Genomic DNA, 18,392 nt, shown 5'->3' with positions numbered 1-18,392 from the left:
GCTTTAGTTTGTGGAATTGAAATACTCCATTCGCTACAGCCTCGAACAATAATCCTCTTTTTTTTTTTCTCTCCGTTTTCATTTCAGTAGACAAACCTGATTAATGTCTGTGTGACTTTAGCTGTATCTATAGCCTTGAGCTCCAGACGTTTGAAAGCATGTTGAACTCTTGTCCGTTCTCTGGGTTGATTAAATTTTCACGGTAACAAATAGCAGCATTTCCTGTCCTCGAAATCAAGCTGTCCGTGTGACTGAGTGAAGAGGTCATTTGGCCACACATTGCTTCTTTCATCTTAGCGTTTTCATTTTTGTTTTGAATCTGTTTACTGAAAAATTAAACCCTTGATTGCTGAAAGTTGTTTTTCTAGAAATGTGAGTGGTTTTATCTCTGAATTATTGGTGTTTGTTTAGTGTTAACAGGGAAGTCATCTTGACCTCCTGTTACTTAATTTGCTGTAGTTATTGTTTTTAAAAGCATATCAGGTTTTAAACAGCAGAAAGTCCCTGGAAGGCCTGAAATAAATGAGCTGAAATGCCACTGCCCCATCTGTGAGGCTCAGAGCAATGAGTGTGCGCTGGAAGACTGTGATTGATATCTCAGGATGTGTTAAGCGTGCTTCCCACAGCGCCTCACCCTTCTCTCTGTCAGTGGATAGACCTTATCTCAGTGCTTATTATTTTTTAACAGAAGATGACTAGCCATTTCTGTGTAGAGTTTGCATCTTACTCAAAACTTTCTACAAAAGTGTTCAGCAGCACAACACCGATAATAATCAAAAATGTTTCTTGCACAGCAAAGCAGAACATTTTAACGATTTCTAAAGGATCATGTGACTTGTAGTTTTGATCACAGCAATAAATTACATTTTTACAAAATATTCAAATAGAAAATGGTTATTTTCTATTGTAAAAAATCATAAAATGTTACTTTTTTTAGTTTATTCTTGAAGACGAAATGCAGCTTTGGTGAGGAGAAAAGACTGTTTTCAAAACATTCAAACTCTTTTCACTGTGTATATGCTTATGGTTGAGAAATCATTACTGTGTTGGCTGCATCTTGATATCCTTCAATGGCTTTTATGTAGACTTGGGAAGCTTTGTCTTGTAAACAAGCTTTGTCTTGTAAACATTACATCTGTAATTATCCTAATGGTAAAATGTATGGTCGCCCTGAAATACAAATTAAATTTAGAAAACACATCAGGACAAAATAATCTACTGCTTAAAATGTGTAAAAGTTTAAATTTATATATTGTGCAATGTTTCTGTCTTTCATCTAGCCTCAGTAACTTGGTATCACTGGAACTCCGAGAGAACTTGCTGACTTATTTACCAGAGTAAGTGTACACCTTACTTTGCTATGTATGTGTTTGTTTGTAAGTTTGTGTGTATGTATGTGTACATAAGGCAATAGCAAATTAAATGTTTATTTGTTTTTGTTTCAATCAGGTCTCTGTCTCAGCTTCAGAAACTTGAAGAACTGGACGTAGGAAGCAATGAACTGTATAATTTGGTAAGTGTTCAGATTTTCACGACATGCTCTAAATGGACTAATAACAGTAATAACGACTTTAATTGCACAAGGCTTGGAATATGTTAGCTGTCACACCTTCTCTGGAACCTCGTCTAATTATTAGGCTGAATATGATCGACATGTCCACATCACTTCTAATCCTAAAATCAAAAGAAAAAAGACTTTATTTTGCTTAAAGACATTGGGCCTTGTGAAACTTTTATAAATGTACAAGTAAATTCGCAGTGGGAATGTCACAATGTTCTAAATGTTGATAACAATCTGTAATTATCTTAATGGAAATACGTGGTGGTGCTCCTGAAATGCAAATTAAATATCCTACTTCACCAGCATAATTTAACATAATTTAAAATCCCCATGAAATCAAAATTGAGTTTTTTTTTTTTTGTCTTTTAGTATGAATATGTTAGCCTTAAAGGGATAGTTCACCCAAAAATGAAAATTTGATGTTTATCTGCTTACCCCCAGGGCATCAAAGATGTAGGTGACTTTGTTTCTTCAGTAGAACACAAACGAAGATTTTTAATTCAAAGCGATGCAGTCTGTCACTCATATAATGGCAGTCAATGGTTACCAAATCTTTAAGAGTAAAAAAAATGCACAGACAAAACCAAATTAAACCCTGCGGCTCGTACCACAGAGATTGGTAGTTACATTAGGAAAATCTGTTGACTTTAGCGATCTTTGTTGTATTATGTGCCAGTGGTGACCATTCAAAAATTGGTGAATCGGCACTAAAAGTTTGCATGCAACTCAAGCTGTATTATGCCCTTTTAATGCCTTTTGAATGCCCTTTTAGATATTGGTCTTAATAAACATTTTTATTGCCCTATGAGATTTGGTTTTAGAGATATTGGAATTTCAATATGGCTCCAGGAGTAAATCATTAAAATATACACATTTTCAGTGGTTAAAAGCCAAATGTCTATTGAAAAAATTCGATACTTATTTTCTTTTAAAAAGGAATGTCTGAAGAAAAAATAATCTTAAACCTAGAGATGTATCTTGTTTCTTTCTGTTAAGACAACTGCATTAAACATACCAGTCTGAGTGCCATAAATATTCTTTTTTCCGTGTTGAAACTCTTGGTAGCTTCAGAAGCTGTAAAAATGAACAAAATCCCTTCTTCCAAAATATGCCTGGAACTGATTCAAATATAGAATCTTATAAATAGTCTACAGAAAGCAAGGTAATGTGCCTCAACTTGACCATTTCAGTGCACTTTTAGCACTCGGACAGCTATGTTCTATGCAGTTGTTTTGATAGAGGGAAGCAAGATACAATTCTAATTTCAACATTATTTCTTCTTCAGATTTTGTTCTTTAAACAAAATAAGTATCAGCTATATACAAAGTGACCAACATTTGGATTTCGACCACTGAAAATTGGTAATCCTTATTGAGATCCTTAAATCTCAGGGACTGAATGATGTAGGGCCTTGAAAATTAATATTCCAAAAGAAAAGATTATTAAAAACTAGAATCGAAAATCGTATTAAGATACATCTCCTGTTTTAATATTATTTGTTCTTCAGACATTCCTCTTTAAAATAAAAGAAGTATAGTATTTTTTAAACTGATCCACATTTGGTTTTTGACCACTGAAAATGTGTACATTTTAACGATTTACTCCCTGGAGCCATATTGAAGTTCCAATATCTGTGGAACCGAATCTAATAGGGCATTAAACATAAAGATGCCAAAAGGAAAGTTTGTTAAGACCCAATATCTAAAAGAACATTAAAATATATTTAATACTTCTTGAGTTAAAGGCATGCAAACTTTGGTAAAAAAAAACTTGAAAGTGCTGTTTCCCCATTTTTGAATGGTCACCATTGGCACATAATGCAACAAAGATTGCTAAAGTCAACATTTTTTTACTAATATAACACCAATCTCTCTGTAAAATTAAGATGATGCACTGAAGTAATTTTAACCCCCTCTAACTTGACTCTGAATCTAAGGTGAAAATTGCCATTTTGACCTCCCTCTACAAAATAGTGGATTACTCAGGAAATATTCATCCATGACATTTAATATTTTGGCTTTCATCACTATACATTTCTATCTTTCTTCAGAATAAATATTAGCAAAATGGAAAATTTGAGCCGGGGACCTCTGGTTGAGTTGATACAGAATGACCCTGCTGTTTATCCAAGTTTAAAACCCTTGTTTTTATGAATGTGACCCCTGTTTGACAGAGGCTGGACTTAATACAGGCTACATCGGAATGCTATTTCACAAATGTTTCACATTGGCCTGCATTCTTGTGCCGTCGGTAACCTGCTGTGTTCGTTGCTCTGTCTGAACTCTGTCAAACTTGTTTTCTTGCAGCCTGAGACAATAGGCTGTCTTGTCAGTCTAAAAGACCTGTGGCTGGACGCAAACCAGCTGTCTGACATACCACCGGTAAAGTATTTCTGACATGTCCTGTTGATGTCATTTTCAAAAACTGTCAGTCTATCAGACTGTCGAATCTGTAACAACACTAGTTCTTTTGCATATTATGTAAACATGCATTTTGAGTTTGATTGCAACACATAATCATTACTATTAGTGTTCATCATCTGTTTTTGATTACACCATTACTGTTTTTAATATTTATACCATATGTACATCGACTTAACATACAGTAGTCACCACTAATAAGCTACTAAATATATTGTAGTAGCCTACATTTTTTTTGTACAGCTGCTTTGCAACGATTTGTATTGTGAAAAGCGCTATACAAATAAACTTGAATTGAATTGAATGTATTGCTTCATCAATATTGTATTCTACTACCTTATATTATAACATAATTTTAACATTATTATTTTTTATTAACCAAGCACAAGCTACTCGACTTCCTTAAAATCCTAGAGGTTTTTTGTATGTGTGTGGTTGTGTTTGCATGCCTGCGTTTGCATACATATTAACATTTGTGTGTGTTTGTGCGCACCTGCTCTCTCTGCCCTCAGGACCTGGGTAGTATGCGAAGCCTTACTTGTCTGGATGTATCGGAGAACAAGTTAGAGCGCCTCCCAGAGGAGATGGGAAACCTCCTCTTCCTCACTGACCTCCTGGTGTCCCAGAACCTCATAGACGTGCTGCCGGAGGGCTTAGGTCAGTGTTTAGGACTCGACCGCTAACTGCAGTGCCTGTGTGTTTGTTCATGTGTTCTTAGTGATGGATGGAGTTTTTAATTTAGAAAAAAGGAGAGTTTATTTTAATGGAACAAATGAGACAATTTGTTGTACTTGTGGTTAATTTGCTGATCCACTGTTCTTGGGTAGCTGCCTTGTAGTTATAATAGTGAGCTGTAATGTTTGATTTTGTTTTCATGCAGTAACAGTACTGTTACATATGTTTTTCTTTAGGTAAATTAAGACGGCTTTCAATATTGAAAGCAGATCAAAACCGATTAGTCCAACTGCCGGAGAGCATAGGCAACTGTGAAAGCCTGACAGAACTAGTGCTGACAGAAAACCAGCTGGTGGTAAGTTACAGCACCTGAGCCTACTAATACTCTTCATACTTACTTTTAATTGGCAAGAGGAAAACCTGGGAAATGCATTTAGCAACAATTATTTTAGTATTTATTTATTTTTCTTTACTTGCTTTTTTTTGGTAATGGGAAAAATCATGCAGTACAAAACATGCTTATTACAAGAATCCTGTGTTTGGGCCAAATATGGACATAGAATAATGAACCTAGATATAAGTTTAATCTAGAATTTATGTTTGTTTAATCCAACAGTTGGGTTTGTCCATATTTGACCCAAACATGGGATGAAACAACCCAGAAATTTAAAAATAAGTGTAGTGTTTTTTTTTGTTTGTTTTTTTTTAATAAAGAGTTGTAGTCTTATGTGGTCTGATTATTGGTAATTTTTCTCTTATAGCAGGTGCAAGTGATTTTTATTTATATTTTTTTTTTTCCAGAATTTGCCAAGAAGTATTGGAAAACTAAAGAAACTGTCCAACTTCAACTGTGATAGAAATCGACTAACATCTTTACCAAAAGAGGTATGCTATCCTAGTCATAGGGCCTTATTCACAAAACATAACCACATTTCCCATCATTCTCTGTGATAATATAAGAATGCTAAAACCCATAAACTACACACCTCATGTAAACCTTTAATGTTCTCCTCATTTTTGGTGTTAAAATCCTTAAAATTGCCCAACCTTTACATATTTTTTTTCGAACCAAAGTCACTTGAACACATCAAATTGTAGTTATGACTTTTTAGTTTAATGGAAAGCCCTTAGGAGGACCTTGGGGGCTCTTGGCAGCAGCAATAACAAATTCTTTAAAAGCTCACTTAAAGAATTAGTTCACTTTCAGAACAAAAATTTGCAGATAAAAAAACATTTTAGGATTTCTCTCCATATAATGGATATGTATGGTGCCCCCAAGTTTGAACTTCCAAAATGCAGTTTAAATGCAGCTTCAAAGAGCTCTAAAGGATCCCAGCTGAGGAATAAGGGTCTTATCTAGAGAAACGATTGGTTATTTTTAAAACAAATTGACAATTTCTATACTTTTTAACCTCAAATGCTTGTCTTGTCTCGTCTGGGAGTTTTGGGAGTTTTTCGACACCCTAACTGTATTGACCCGGATCACACAGACGCGCATCGCAGAGACGAGACAAGACGAGCATTTGAGGTTAAAAAGTATATCAATTGTTAATTTGTTTAGAAAGTAACCAAACTTCTTCCTCAGCTGGGAACGTTTAGAGCCCTTTGAAGCTGCATTTAAACTGCATTTTGGAAGTTCAAACTCCATACATATCCATTATATGGAGAGAAATCTTGAAATGTTTTCCTCAAACAGCATAATTTCTTTCCGACTGAAGAAAGTTGTACATTGTAGTAAATACAGTGGTGCTTATGGCAAGTTCTCAGCAACTGTTCTGATACTTGGAACTAGTTTTTCTTGCTGTTGCTACTTTACCCATACACTGTAAACTCATATGCAAAGTGAAGTCTAAGTACACAAAGTTCAGCAACTTTACCAGTATTAAGAATGGAAATTTTTATTGTGTTTTATTGCACACGGTAATTACTTGGGTAACAAAACATTTAAGTGGAAAAAGACTTTTCTATTAGCTCAAGGTCATCCTGTGGGTGTTTTTGAACTGAAGTGCTAAACTACTCCTACGTTCAGTTAAAAAGTCAGTATCCTACTTTTTAATGTCTGAAGGACATTCACTGAAGGACGTTGAGTTGTTTATGATTAGAACAAGTCCTTGAAGATTGTGATGCTATTTCTGGAATAATCTTGTCCTGTTTGACATGAAATACAAGAAACTTTTACGGTTAGATGATTATAAGGTTATAATACAACTGTTGCAAAAAGTGAGCTGCATGGCAGATACAGTATCTAGTGCTGCAAAATCTCCTTTATGTTGAGAAAATGGTATCCAGCATCTAATAGTTTTGTGGAAGCTGTTTAACCATATTCGCATGGCCATGGATATACAGGACTAAAACTTAACAAATTTAGCTATTATTCTTTACTTAGAAGATGTGTTAGGGTTATTTAGAGACCAGCAAGACTGCTTGATCAATTACCACCCTAAAGAAAAAAAAAATATATAATTAAACTTTATTTAAAGTATTTTTTTATTGCACAATGCACATTTCTTAAATGTTTTAATTGTTTTAAAATCACTAATAATTGGGATTGTTTAATCTCTCTTTAATATATTTTTAAACGCAAGATATTTAAAATGTACCTGAAGAATACTCAGAATAGTTCCACTTTACCACAACCTTTAGTTGGATCTCAGCACAAAATTAGTTGCTCCAGTTTAGCAGACTTTAAGTATACCAAAAGTACAATTGCATGGTATTTTTATTAAGCACATAAATATGTGAATGTATTTACATTTATAGAATACGTAGCACAAAATAAATGTATTTCAAATGCATTTGAGGTTTTTTTTTTTCGCTAGGGAAAAGAAGCACGTCAAAATTAGATTAGAATAAGGTTTGTATTGTCAAAGTAATATCATTTTGTGTTCCAAAACTGAGTTCACCTACTTGAAAGTTACTATTTAAAACTAATTTTTGATCAGTAGGTGAGCATGTTCAAGTGTTTAAAATGAAGTGTAATTTCTGTAAATTGTAAATCTGTAAAGTGTAACTTTGAAAATTATTCTGACAAGAATTAATGCTGACAACAGTGGAACCACTTGGGAGAGAGTTATCAAGTCAGAAGACTTATTTCTTAGCACAAAAGAGGGCAGTGGTACAAGAGGAATCCCAAACTTTTGTTTTAAATTTGAAAATATACCAAAAGAACAGCAAAAGAAATAACCAGGCTTTCACTTTAAGCTTTTATTTAGGGATGAGTGTTTTTTTTTTTTTGGCTAGAAAAAGCAGGAGAAGTACGTAAGTGCATCAGAGCCGGCAAAAGTTTTGAAAAGAGTGATTGTTTATCTCACAGAGACATGCAGCCTGCAGAAGTGACATGCATGGTTATTGTCCACATTGGAACTACCTACTGTAACCAAAGCACAATAATCCTTTTTCCATCTTTTTTTGGGCGGGGGGATTTTGTAGAGACAAATTGAGCAACACTTTCCATTTAAGATCAGGGTGTTTAAGGAGGTCATGCTCCCTTAGTTAATCGGGATAGATGTGACAGTTGTCATGAACTTGTACTCTCAATGTCAAGAAGGGTCAGAGCAGTGTACTTAATGGAGGGGGGATGGTTATGGAGGTATGTATGAAGTACTGGAATATAGCACATGTTGGTTCAGTTTAATCAAGGGTGTGCTCATTTCTGCAACACTTCATTTAAACAAACTTGGCTAACTTATGTTACAGATATTAATGACATATATTTCTCAGTTTTTACTAAGAACATGTTTACTACATATATATTTTGCCATCTTTCCATGAAGTGTAGTAGTGCTTAGTAGGGAGGTAATTAAATAATTTGTATTCGTTTAGAGGTTGTTATGCTGAGTACTGTAAATATTTAATTATTTTTATTTATTTATTTACTTATTTTGTGCTGAGAGTTGGCTAATAAATAGTAAATATATTAAATTAAGTTAGAAATGATTATACTTAAATGCATGTATAATGTTCTAACTCCAAATCACACCTTACCCCTTAAGTCCAATTAGTTAAATTATGAGTCACGGTGGATATAAATTTCTGTTTTTGACTCATTGTTTTCCACAGTGATTCTACATTAATTTATCTTGTTGTCATGTTGATGCTTTACTCACTACTATGCAACTGATGCTGGTATATTGACTACAATGTCTAAACAGATCATTACTTGCAAAAACACAATCCAGAATGTTATTCCTAGATGTCACATTTTTGATATCGGAATCAAGTGCAGTTTGAACTAGGGATGCACCAAATGTTTAGCAACCGAAATTAATAATCAGGGTTCGAATTACAAAGTGGCTTTCGGGGGAGCCCTATTTTCCGATCCTCCCTGACTGACTTTAACGCTTTTGGTGCATGTTCGGGCATTTAAAACAATAGGTCTACAGTAAACCTATTGTTTACTTAGTAAACCGTTTACTTCAAAGTAAAGTAAGAAGTTACTTTACTTTGTAACTTCTTACTTTAAGGTTAAGCTAACATTCAAATACCAACTCTGTGAGAAGTTCAAGTGGTGACGTAAACATAGTAATTTCAGTGCAGCGCCGCCACGCATGGATGGTCACAGCAGGAGACAGCGGAAAATAGTGATGTAATAAGCGAATAAACACATAACATTGACACATTTTTAATATCATCATTTATTTCAGGAACCTTAATGTACAGAAAATCAAAATCTATATGCGACACAAAAAATGGAAAGTGTTTTAGAGCTCCCCCTAAATGTCTCAAAGTAGGCTCTCAGGGGAGCCCAGGTCCTTTTCAGGGGAGCCGAGCTCCCCTTAGCTCCCCCGTAATTCGAACCCTGTTAATAATATAAGCGAAAAGGCAGAATAAATTATACTGAACAATGACGTGATGTGATCAAATAGAGGAGCACTCTAATGCAGCAAACATGTCGGCAGTGTGGAAGCATTTATAACTGTCAGAGAAAGACGCAAAAATCATTACAAGCACCGACAGTACTGCATCGCATGTCTTCCATGAGAAGAGAAAGGGCTGGTTGTTGCTGGTTGTATGATGACTGAAATCATGAAGTAGCCTTAAACCATTAGTAAATAAACTACAGAACATTATGTTGTATAATACACGCACCAACTGTATTTATTCTGACAGCGCTGCACAAGCTTCTTAGCCAGGGTTCAGATTCCAAAGCGTGAGGAAAATCTGTGTAATGAGAATCATTCATAAATCTGCTGCTGTCAACAAAAAAGTAGTACTGAAGTCCTCCTGCAGGTTTCTGCCACAATATAAGGCAACATTCATAAATGTTAGTATTGTAATTTTACTGTTGTTCTGTAAAATAAAATAAAAAAGTAAGACAAAAATGATATCAATCATTACAACAGCTCTATTAATACATTTATTGTAACATTCTCCTTTGCTCAGCAAGGCTGTATTTATTTGTAGATTTACAAAAACACATGCCTGATTCAAAAACAAGGTCTTAAAAATGGCCAAAGAATATGATTTTACTAACTTATTCATTTGAAGTTAAATTGTGCTTTGTTGCTAGGCTGTAATGCCTATTAGAATGTTAAAAATGTTCAGTAAATATTTTTAAATTGTTGTTTTGTAATTGTTTTATTTGTTTATTTATTTTTTGAAAAGCAAGACAAAACTGTAAAGTACATTTTGGCTATTTAATTTATGCAATGGTGAAAAAAATTGGCAAAATATATGTGATCCTGGACCACAAAACCAGTCATAAGGTTACATTTTACAAAACTGAGATGTATACATCATATGAAAGCTCAATAAATAAGCTTTCTATTGATATATGGTTTGTTAGGACAATATTTGGCCGAGATACAGTACATCTATTTGAAAATCTGGAATCTGAGGATGCAAAAAATCAAAATACTGAGAAAATCACCTTTAAAGTTCTCCAAATTAAGTTCTTAACAATGCATATTACTAATCAAACATTATATTTTGATATATTTATAGTAGGAATTTTACAAAAAAATCTTTACTTAATTGCCTAATGATTTTTGGCATAAAAGAAAAATCAATAATTTTGACCCATACAATGTATTTTTGGCTATTGCTACAAATGTACCCCAGCGACTTAAGACTGGTTTTGTGGTCCAGGGCCACATATGGAAAAAAAAAAAACACAAACATGTTTGGTAATCAGCCTTCGACCCAGTGTGTAATTTCCTTCAATTTCAGCCAAGAATTTTTTATTTCAGTGCATCCCTAGTTTGAACAGCCTTAAGCGTGCAGCTTTATAGAGTTTACAGTGTGGTGTCCTTTAGATTAAAAAGACTTTTAAGGAACAGCACTTTGCTTAATTACAGGGTTTCCGCGGAGTCATAAAAAGTCATAAAAAGTCATAAATTTCATAATAAGAATTTTAGGCCATAAAAGGTCATAAAAACGTTCGGATTTTCCATACAAGGTCATAAATTACATTTAGCCACGTCTTAAATGTATATGTTCGTTCATTCATGGTGCTACCAAGAAAATACGCTGGGAGCGGGATTCATTCGTTTCGCCTGTAGTTCTATCTGAGGAAATCTGTGTGGGAACATCGTGTTCCAGAACTACAAGGTCCATAATGCGGCAGTGCAGGAAATAGACTTATCGGCGGATATTTCACAGAAACTCGCGCAAAGAGCTTCACTCACTGACGGTATTCACTGGTGTATTCTCGGTTTGTCGGAAGGTATTGTCTCATTTATGTAGCGTATGGTTCTTATTAATTGATTGATTTAACTTTACACGATGGGAAAGTGTACGTTTAACGTGGTATGGCTTGATGATGATGCGCCCAATCAAACGCCCTCAGACGGGCAAGCAAGGAAAAAAAAAGGAGTTGAAAAAGGTTGAGGAGGAGATCACCGTTAAGGCGGACGAACTCAGATACATGTAGACTGACTGACTGACTGACTGACGAACTGACGGACTTGTCAATACAATTTACAGTTGTTAAGTGATGTTCCTGTGTTGATACTTCATGAAAGAGCCTTCAGTTTGTCACCCTTAAGAAAAATGTATACAATTTGTTGCTGTCAAGTAAATAAAAAAACTTGAAAGGAATTCTAATGACTTTAAAAGTTATTTTTCATAGTTCGTGTAGGTCATAAATTTAAATCAAAATGGTCATAAAAAGGTCTTAAAAAATCTTAAATTTGACTGACTAAACCCTGCAGACACCCTGTAATTAAGATGTTCGCATTCAGAGCGCTAAATCAGTAAGACTTTGCCTCATTTGTTAAAACGCTTTCAAAGCGTTTTGTTGTGCTTCTTGCTTGGAGCAACAGCTCAAACTTGCGTTGGCTCGAGTAAATCTCCCTCCTGTGTGAGCGTGTCTGTCATGAGTGCTTTGGTTTACATGCTGACTCATCTGATAGTGGCCTTGCTGCTGCTATAATTGGTCTAATGAAAGGTAATCCTTACACTTCCCAACCAGCAAATCCAGTTTGAGTTTGGTGAAACCGCACCTTAGGTCAGTCGGTGGCCCAGGATAACCTGCCATCACCCGTCACATGACTTTGCCTACCTGTGCAAACCGCATACTGAGTGTTTCTGTGACATGACTACAGTACTTGGCGTAGGGTCGCCCGTGGCACGCATGCCCGAACCAACACATAGCCTGTTGTGTTACTGTTCTGTCTCTTGTGTCATCTTCAACAGCCCTCAAGTGCCTTATGTTCTTGAGAAACCCTCTCTCTCATTCTTAAAGGTTTTTCTCTTCCATACTCTCCTGTGTGTGGGGTGAGGACGGGCGCTGGTGACAGCTGAACGAGATTTGAGGAATGCTATTGTCTTGTTTAAACAATGGCTTTGTATGAGGCAGCTTGTTCTCTGAGAACGTTTGCTCAGCTGTGACCTCTCTGACCTCACTCAATGGACACAAGGCAACGCAAAATCCAGCAAAATGTCATCTTCTCATATCATTTCATCTTCAAGCTATGTCAGAGTGTAGTCAAAGTCAACTTTATTGTCAATTCTGCCACATGTACAGGACATACAGAGAATTGAAATTGCGTTACTCTCAGACCCATGGTGCATACAAGTAACATTAAATACAAACAGTAACATTAAATACAAAGGTAGAATTTAAAAAAATATGAATAAATACAAATAAACATAATATATAAAATTAAAAACACAATATACAAGTAAGGGCACATGGTAGAGAGTGCAAACCACGTAAACAATGTAGTGCAACAGAGCTTGTAAAGTGTAAAAGTGTCAGAGCAGTCTTGTTACAGTCTATGAATAGTGTGAGGTAGTTGGCAGACCAATGCTGCACAAAGTGACTGGTGCAGGTCAGTGTGTGTGTGTGTGTGTGTGTGTGTGTGTTAGAGTTCAGAAAGTTGTGGGGCAGAAGAGGGGAGTGAGGGGAGTGGGGGCAGAGCCGGGAGAGAGTTGAGCTTCCTGACAGCCTGAAGGGTGAAGCCGTCCTTCAGTCTGCTGGTCCTGGCCTGGAGACTCCGCAGTCTCCTCCCTGATGGCAGCAGGCTGAAGAAGCTTTGCATTGGGTGGGTGGGATCGGCTGCAATGCAGAGGGATTTTTTGGTGAGACGTGTGCTGTAGATGCCTTGGAGGGAGGGGAGAGGGACACCAATGATTCTCTCAGCTGCTCTGACTATGCGTTGGAGAATTTTATGGCAGGACGCATTGCAGGCTCCAAACCACACAGTGATGCAGCTAGACAGGATGCTCTCGATGGTTCCTCGGTAAAATGTGTACATGATGGGGGCTGGTGCTCTCGCTCTTCTTAGTTTGCGGAGGAAGTAGAGACGCTGCTGTGCTTTCTTGGCCAGTGCAGTGGTGTTGTTTGTCCAGGAGAGATCCTCAGTGATGTGCACACCCAGGAACTTGGTGCTGCTCACTCTCTCCACAGATGCACCGTTTATGGTCAGAGGAGCATGCTGAGTGTGCACTCTCCTGAAGTCAACAACAATCTCTTTCGTCTTCTCCACATTCAGAGAGATATTGTTGTCTCCGCACCACGTGGCCAGGCGGCTCACCTCGCTTCTGTAGTTTGTCTCATCCTTGTTGCTAATGAGACCCACCACAGTCGTGTCATCCGCAAACTTGATGAAGAGGTTGGAGTTGTGTGACGGAGTGCAGTCGTGGGTCAGCAGAGTGAAGAGGAGGGGGCTCAGCACACATCCCTGAGGTGCCCCCGTGTTCAGAATGATAGTGCTGGATGTGTTACTGCCGACCCGTACTGCTTGTGGTCTTCCTGTGAGGAAATCCAACAGCCAGTTACACAGTGAGGTGTTGAGCCCCAGCTGGATCAGTTTTTGTGTGAGCTGTTGTGGGATTATAGTGTTAAATGCTGAACTGAAGTCTATGAACAGCATTCGGACATATGAGTCTTTTTTGTCCAGGTGTGTGAGTGCTGAGTGGAGTGCAGTGGAGATGGCATCATCGGTCGAGCGGTTGGGCCGATATGCAAACTGGAAGGGGTCCAGTGAGGGGGGAAGGACAGGCTTAATGTGCTGCATGACTAGCCGTTCAAAGCACTTCATGAGGATGGGAGTAAGTGCAACTGGACGGTAGTCATTAAAGCAGGAAGGAGATGACTTTTTTGGCACCGGAATGATCGTGGTTGCTTTGAAACAGGTGGGGACGACAGCCTGGGAGAGTGAGATGTTAAAGATGTCTGTGAAGACATCAGTGAGTTCCACTGCACAGTCTCTCAGTACACGACCAGGAATGTTGTCAGGACCCGGAGCTTTGCGAGCGTTGATCCTGCTGAGGGATCTCCTCACACTGTCCGGGGACAAAGTCATCACCTGGTCACCAGGAGGGGGTGAGGTCTTCTGTGCTGTGGTGCTATTTTGCACTTCAAAGCGAGCGAAGAAGGTGTTCAGCTCGTTCAGCAGGGAGTGCGTTCCGAGCTTTCAGCAGCCTGTAGACCTCCCCTGTCATCCATGGCTTTTGGTTGGCACGGACAGTAATGGTTTTGGTGACTGTTACATCCTCAGTGCATTTGTTAATGTAGGCTGTAACAGTCTCTGTGTACTCCTGGAGGTCAGTGTTGTTGTAAGTGGCAGCCTGTTTAAACATATTCCAGTCTGTGGTGTTAAAGCAGTCCTGTAAAACCTCTGAAGACCCCTCTGGCCACACTTGTATCTGCTTACGAACCGGTTTTGTGACTTTAACAAGCGGTCTGTAAGAGGGCATTAGCATAACAGTGATGTGATCAGAGGCGCCGAGGTGGGGGAGGGGAAAAGCTTTGTAAGCTCCTCTCTGGGTGGTGTAAACAAGGTCCAGTGTGTTATTTCCCCGTGTTGGAAAGTCAATGTGTTGCTGTATTTTTGGAAACACACTCTTTAAGTCTGCATGATTGAAATCCCCAGCCACGATGAGAAAAGCATCGGGGTGAGCTGTTTGCTGCTCACTGATGTGCTGATATAGTTCATATAGTGCCTCACTCCTGTAGTTGTTGGAGGTGGGAGGGATGTACACAGCACACAGCAGTATAGCTGTATATTCCCTCGGTAGGTAGAACGGCCGGCACTTAATAACCATAAATTCCAGCACTGGTGAGCAGTATTTGCAGACTACAACAGCATCGCGGCACCAAGCGTCACTGATATAAACACAAAGTCCGCCACCGCAGGTCTTACCCCCCGTGACGACAACCCTGTCGGCACGATAGCATGTCAGCTGGTCGAGCTGAATGGCGCGGTCCGGGACACTGTCGCTGAGCCATGTTTCCGTGAACACAAAAACACAACAGTCCTTTACATTCCTTTGAGATGAACGTAGTAGTTGGATGTAGTCCAGTTTGTTGTCTAATGAGCGTACGTTCGCCAGAACGATGGAAGGGATAGCGGGTTTGTGTGGGCTAGCCGCTAGCCTAGCTCGGATACCTCCGCGCTTACCCCTCTTCTGCTTCCTCTCACAACGCTTGAGGCACCTCCATTGTGGGCGAGGTGCAGGGGTGGGGGTCGGTGATTGAGTAGGCCTCCGGAGCAGACCCAGATCATTCAGCTCTTCAGCGTCCACAGAGTTCAACTTAAAAACTTTGTTTCTGCCGATATCGAGCAAAAATGTTCGGCTATAAACGCGCTTAAGGGCAGATAAACGTGACGAAGACGTACAAAAACACTGCGACTTACAGGACGAAAAACACGAAAACACTGTTTGGTCGGGAGAGAGAGAAGCCCCTGCGTGTGCACGCGCCGCCATCTTGAGTTCTTCGAGTGTAGGGCTGAATGATATGACAAACTGAGCAAAATAATTATGCTTATTAGTTATAATCACCATTATTAATCACAATTTATTACAGTCATCATTTTTAATTAACACATTTTTATACAGGTAAAAACTGGTAAACTTTTCTCAAGTCGAAGCTGATAGCCTAAGGGTAGCACTTCAACATATAGTGCATTAGCACCTCAGGTGACCCAAATTTGAGTCCTCTTTAAAAGAACCAAACCCAGACCAGTGGTGAAAGTGGACCAAGTGAAAACGACCCAGTTTTCTTTGTTCACACTGTCGCTGTTCCTGAAAGAGGACTCTGATCCTTTTTTGGTCCACTTAAGCAGTAATTGTGTCTCAGACCTCTTTGTGTTCAGACTGTTACTTTTTGGATCTAGTCCAGTTCAGTGTTGATGTTTTTATCTTTTGCACAAAAATATAAGTTTTGTAGACCTTTGCAATATTTAGTTTGAATTGTTTTCTTTGATTATGTAATTTTACTTTTTAGGAACTGCACAGATAAAATTAATGCTGTATGAGTGGTGAAGGACAATATTTATGGTAACATATCAAACTGTAAAATGACTGTAAAAGCATGATTTACAGCTCAGATAGATCTACAGGTTTTCAAAAAAAATAAAAAAAATAAAAAAATAAAATGACTTTTCAGCCTTCTGAACAGCTGATTTGTACGGAGACATCTGATGACTAAACATTGATATTTGCGAATGGAAAAACCAAGTGAGCCCAGGCCGATTTGTGTTCACAATTCACGTTTTTAGAGAACCATACCTTTAGCCAAAAGCAAACCATACTCAAACCACCTCCCGAGATGGTCTCGGTATGGTTTGCTTCTGAGGGGTCTGAGTCATTTGGAGTGTTCACATATGGGCCAAAATTCACGCGAACCGCACCCAGACCCCTGAAAAGGACCAAGTGTGAAAACACCCTCTGTCCCAATCCACTTCCTGTCTGCTCTCCACTGTACTAGATGTTAAAACAGTGAAGGTTTCTAATATTAATTCCAATAGTTACAAGTAATGGAAACGTTTTTAGATTTTCTATACAAGTCTTTCTATAAGACTACTGTACTGTAGCAGAGTTTGCATAGGTGTATTTATTTAGCGACCACAAACAATGAAGCCACTTTCATTTGAGCATAATATTAATAGCAAATATGTTTTTGCTGGTCTTAAGTGCATCAGCATGTGTGGTTATATCATGTTGTGTTCCAAAAATGAGTACACCTTACTGAAAATTATTAATTAAAACAAATTTTTGATCAATAAGTGAGCATGTTCAACCAAAGCGTTTAAAATTCAGAATCAGAAAGAGAACACAAGGAATTTGTGTGTGTGAACAAGTGTCATTAAGTGTCATTTTTGTAAATTGTAAATCTATAAAGTGTAATATGCTGACAAGAATTAATTTTGACAACAGTGGTACCACTTGGTTACTTTTTTTAGTGGCCACAAACAAAATAGCCCAGATTAATGTTTGGATTTATTACAGTTTATCACCTGAGAAGGTTTCTTCGTAGATTTATTTGCAGCAAATACACTCTTAAAAATAAAGGTGCTTAAAAGGTTCTTCACAGCGATGCCATAGAAGAACCATTTTTGCTTCCACAAATAACAATTCTTTCAAAGGTTCTTTAAAGAACCATCTCATTCTTATCTTTTTATAATCTGAAAAACCTTCCTTCACCACAAACCTTCTTTGAAACAGAAAGGTTCTTCAGATGTTAAAGGTTCCTTATGGAACCATTTAGACAAAAAAGGTTCTTCCATGGCATTGTGAAGCGCCTTTATTTTTAAGAGTGTAGCACATTGGCCTTGTAAAGGAGTACAATCTGGCTGTATTTGCTTTCGTTTGAGCATCATTATCAAGTATGTTGTTGCTGGTTTTCATTGCACCTGCGTGTGTGTATGGTTTTCCCAAGTTGGGAAAATTAAGTAAAACACTGGGCAGAAAATATATCCTTTAATAGGAAAATATAACCCCGTTGCAACAGAAGTGCCCAAAAATAATAACGATAATCAGGATGAATAACCAGCTGGCCAAAACTGCAGATGATTATGCGTAATTAATCAAGAGAAGCAAAAGTGATTAAAATGTGATTTACTGTACAGCCTTATTTTTAACAAAATAAAAATAATAATTGCTCTCTGGAGTCAGTTTAATACCTCTTCATTAGTATTTTACAAAATTGATAGACCTTGAAGTAAAATATTTTGTGTCCGCTCCATGGGAATCCAAAGTCCCTTACATTTGAGAGCTTTCATTGCCTTTTAGCTGCCCATTAACTCTACTTTAGACCACCTCTAATTGCTTCTAATTTTAGCCCTGTTGGTCTACTGTCACTGAAACTGCTTATTTAGGAAAGGTTGACTTGCTGTTTAGTGCAGATGTGTTCAGTTCATTTTGTTCAGTACTTTCTGTCTTCTCATTAATTTTCTTGCAAATATTCATATGCTGGTGGAACTAATGTTGTGCTCTCCTGTGGCAGGGTAATGTGCTGATTTCCGGAGTGGTCACAGGGGAATTTGCTCATGTTGTTTTATCATTTT

The 18,392-nt window shown here is 37.8% G+C and overlaps 2 protein-coding genes across 2 annotated transcripts in view; both read left to right on the top strand.

Moving 5' to 3' along the window:
- The window catches only part of plpp4 (phospholipid phosphatase 4), a 296,113-nt gene that overhangs the window by 58,967 nt on the left and 218,754 nt on the right, over positions 1 to 18,392 (top strand). The gene's annotated exons all lie outside the window — the stretch shown is intronic.
- The window catches only part of LOC141325754 (uncharacterized), a 56,038-nt gene continuing 38,210 nt past the window's right edge, over positions 565 to 18,392 (top strand). Inside the window, exons 1-7 of the mRNA XM_073834494.1 lie at positions 565 to 644; positions 1,281 to 1,337; positions 1,450 to 1,513; positions 3,868 to 3,942; positions 4,494 to 4,638; positions 4,893 to 5,011; positions 5,458 to 5,541. Of these exons, the coding sequence (XP_073690595.1) occupies positions 565 to 644; positions 1,281 to 1,337; positions 1,450 to 1,513; positions 3,868 to 3,942; positions 4,494 to 4,638; positions 4,893 to 5,011; positions 5,458 to 5,541 (624 nt within the window). The remainder of the gene's footprint in view (positions 645 to 1,280; positions 1,338 to 1,449; positions 1,514 to 3,867; positions 3,943 to 4,493; positions 4,639 to 4,892; positions 5,012 to 5,457; positions 5,542 to 18,392) is intronic.

The sequence above is a fragment of the Garra rufa genome, chromosome 2 (genome assembly GCF_049309525.1).
Source record: "Garra rufa chromosome 2, GarRuf1.0, whole genome shotgun sequence".
In the NCBI taxonomy this organism is placed as follows: domain Eukaryota; kingdom Metazoa; phylum Chordata; class Actinopteri; order Cypriniformes; family Cyprinidae; genus Garra; species Garra rufa.
Note: the sequence above shows the minus strand (reverse complement) of the source record. Positions and strands in the feature narration are given on the sequence as shown.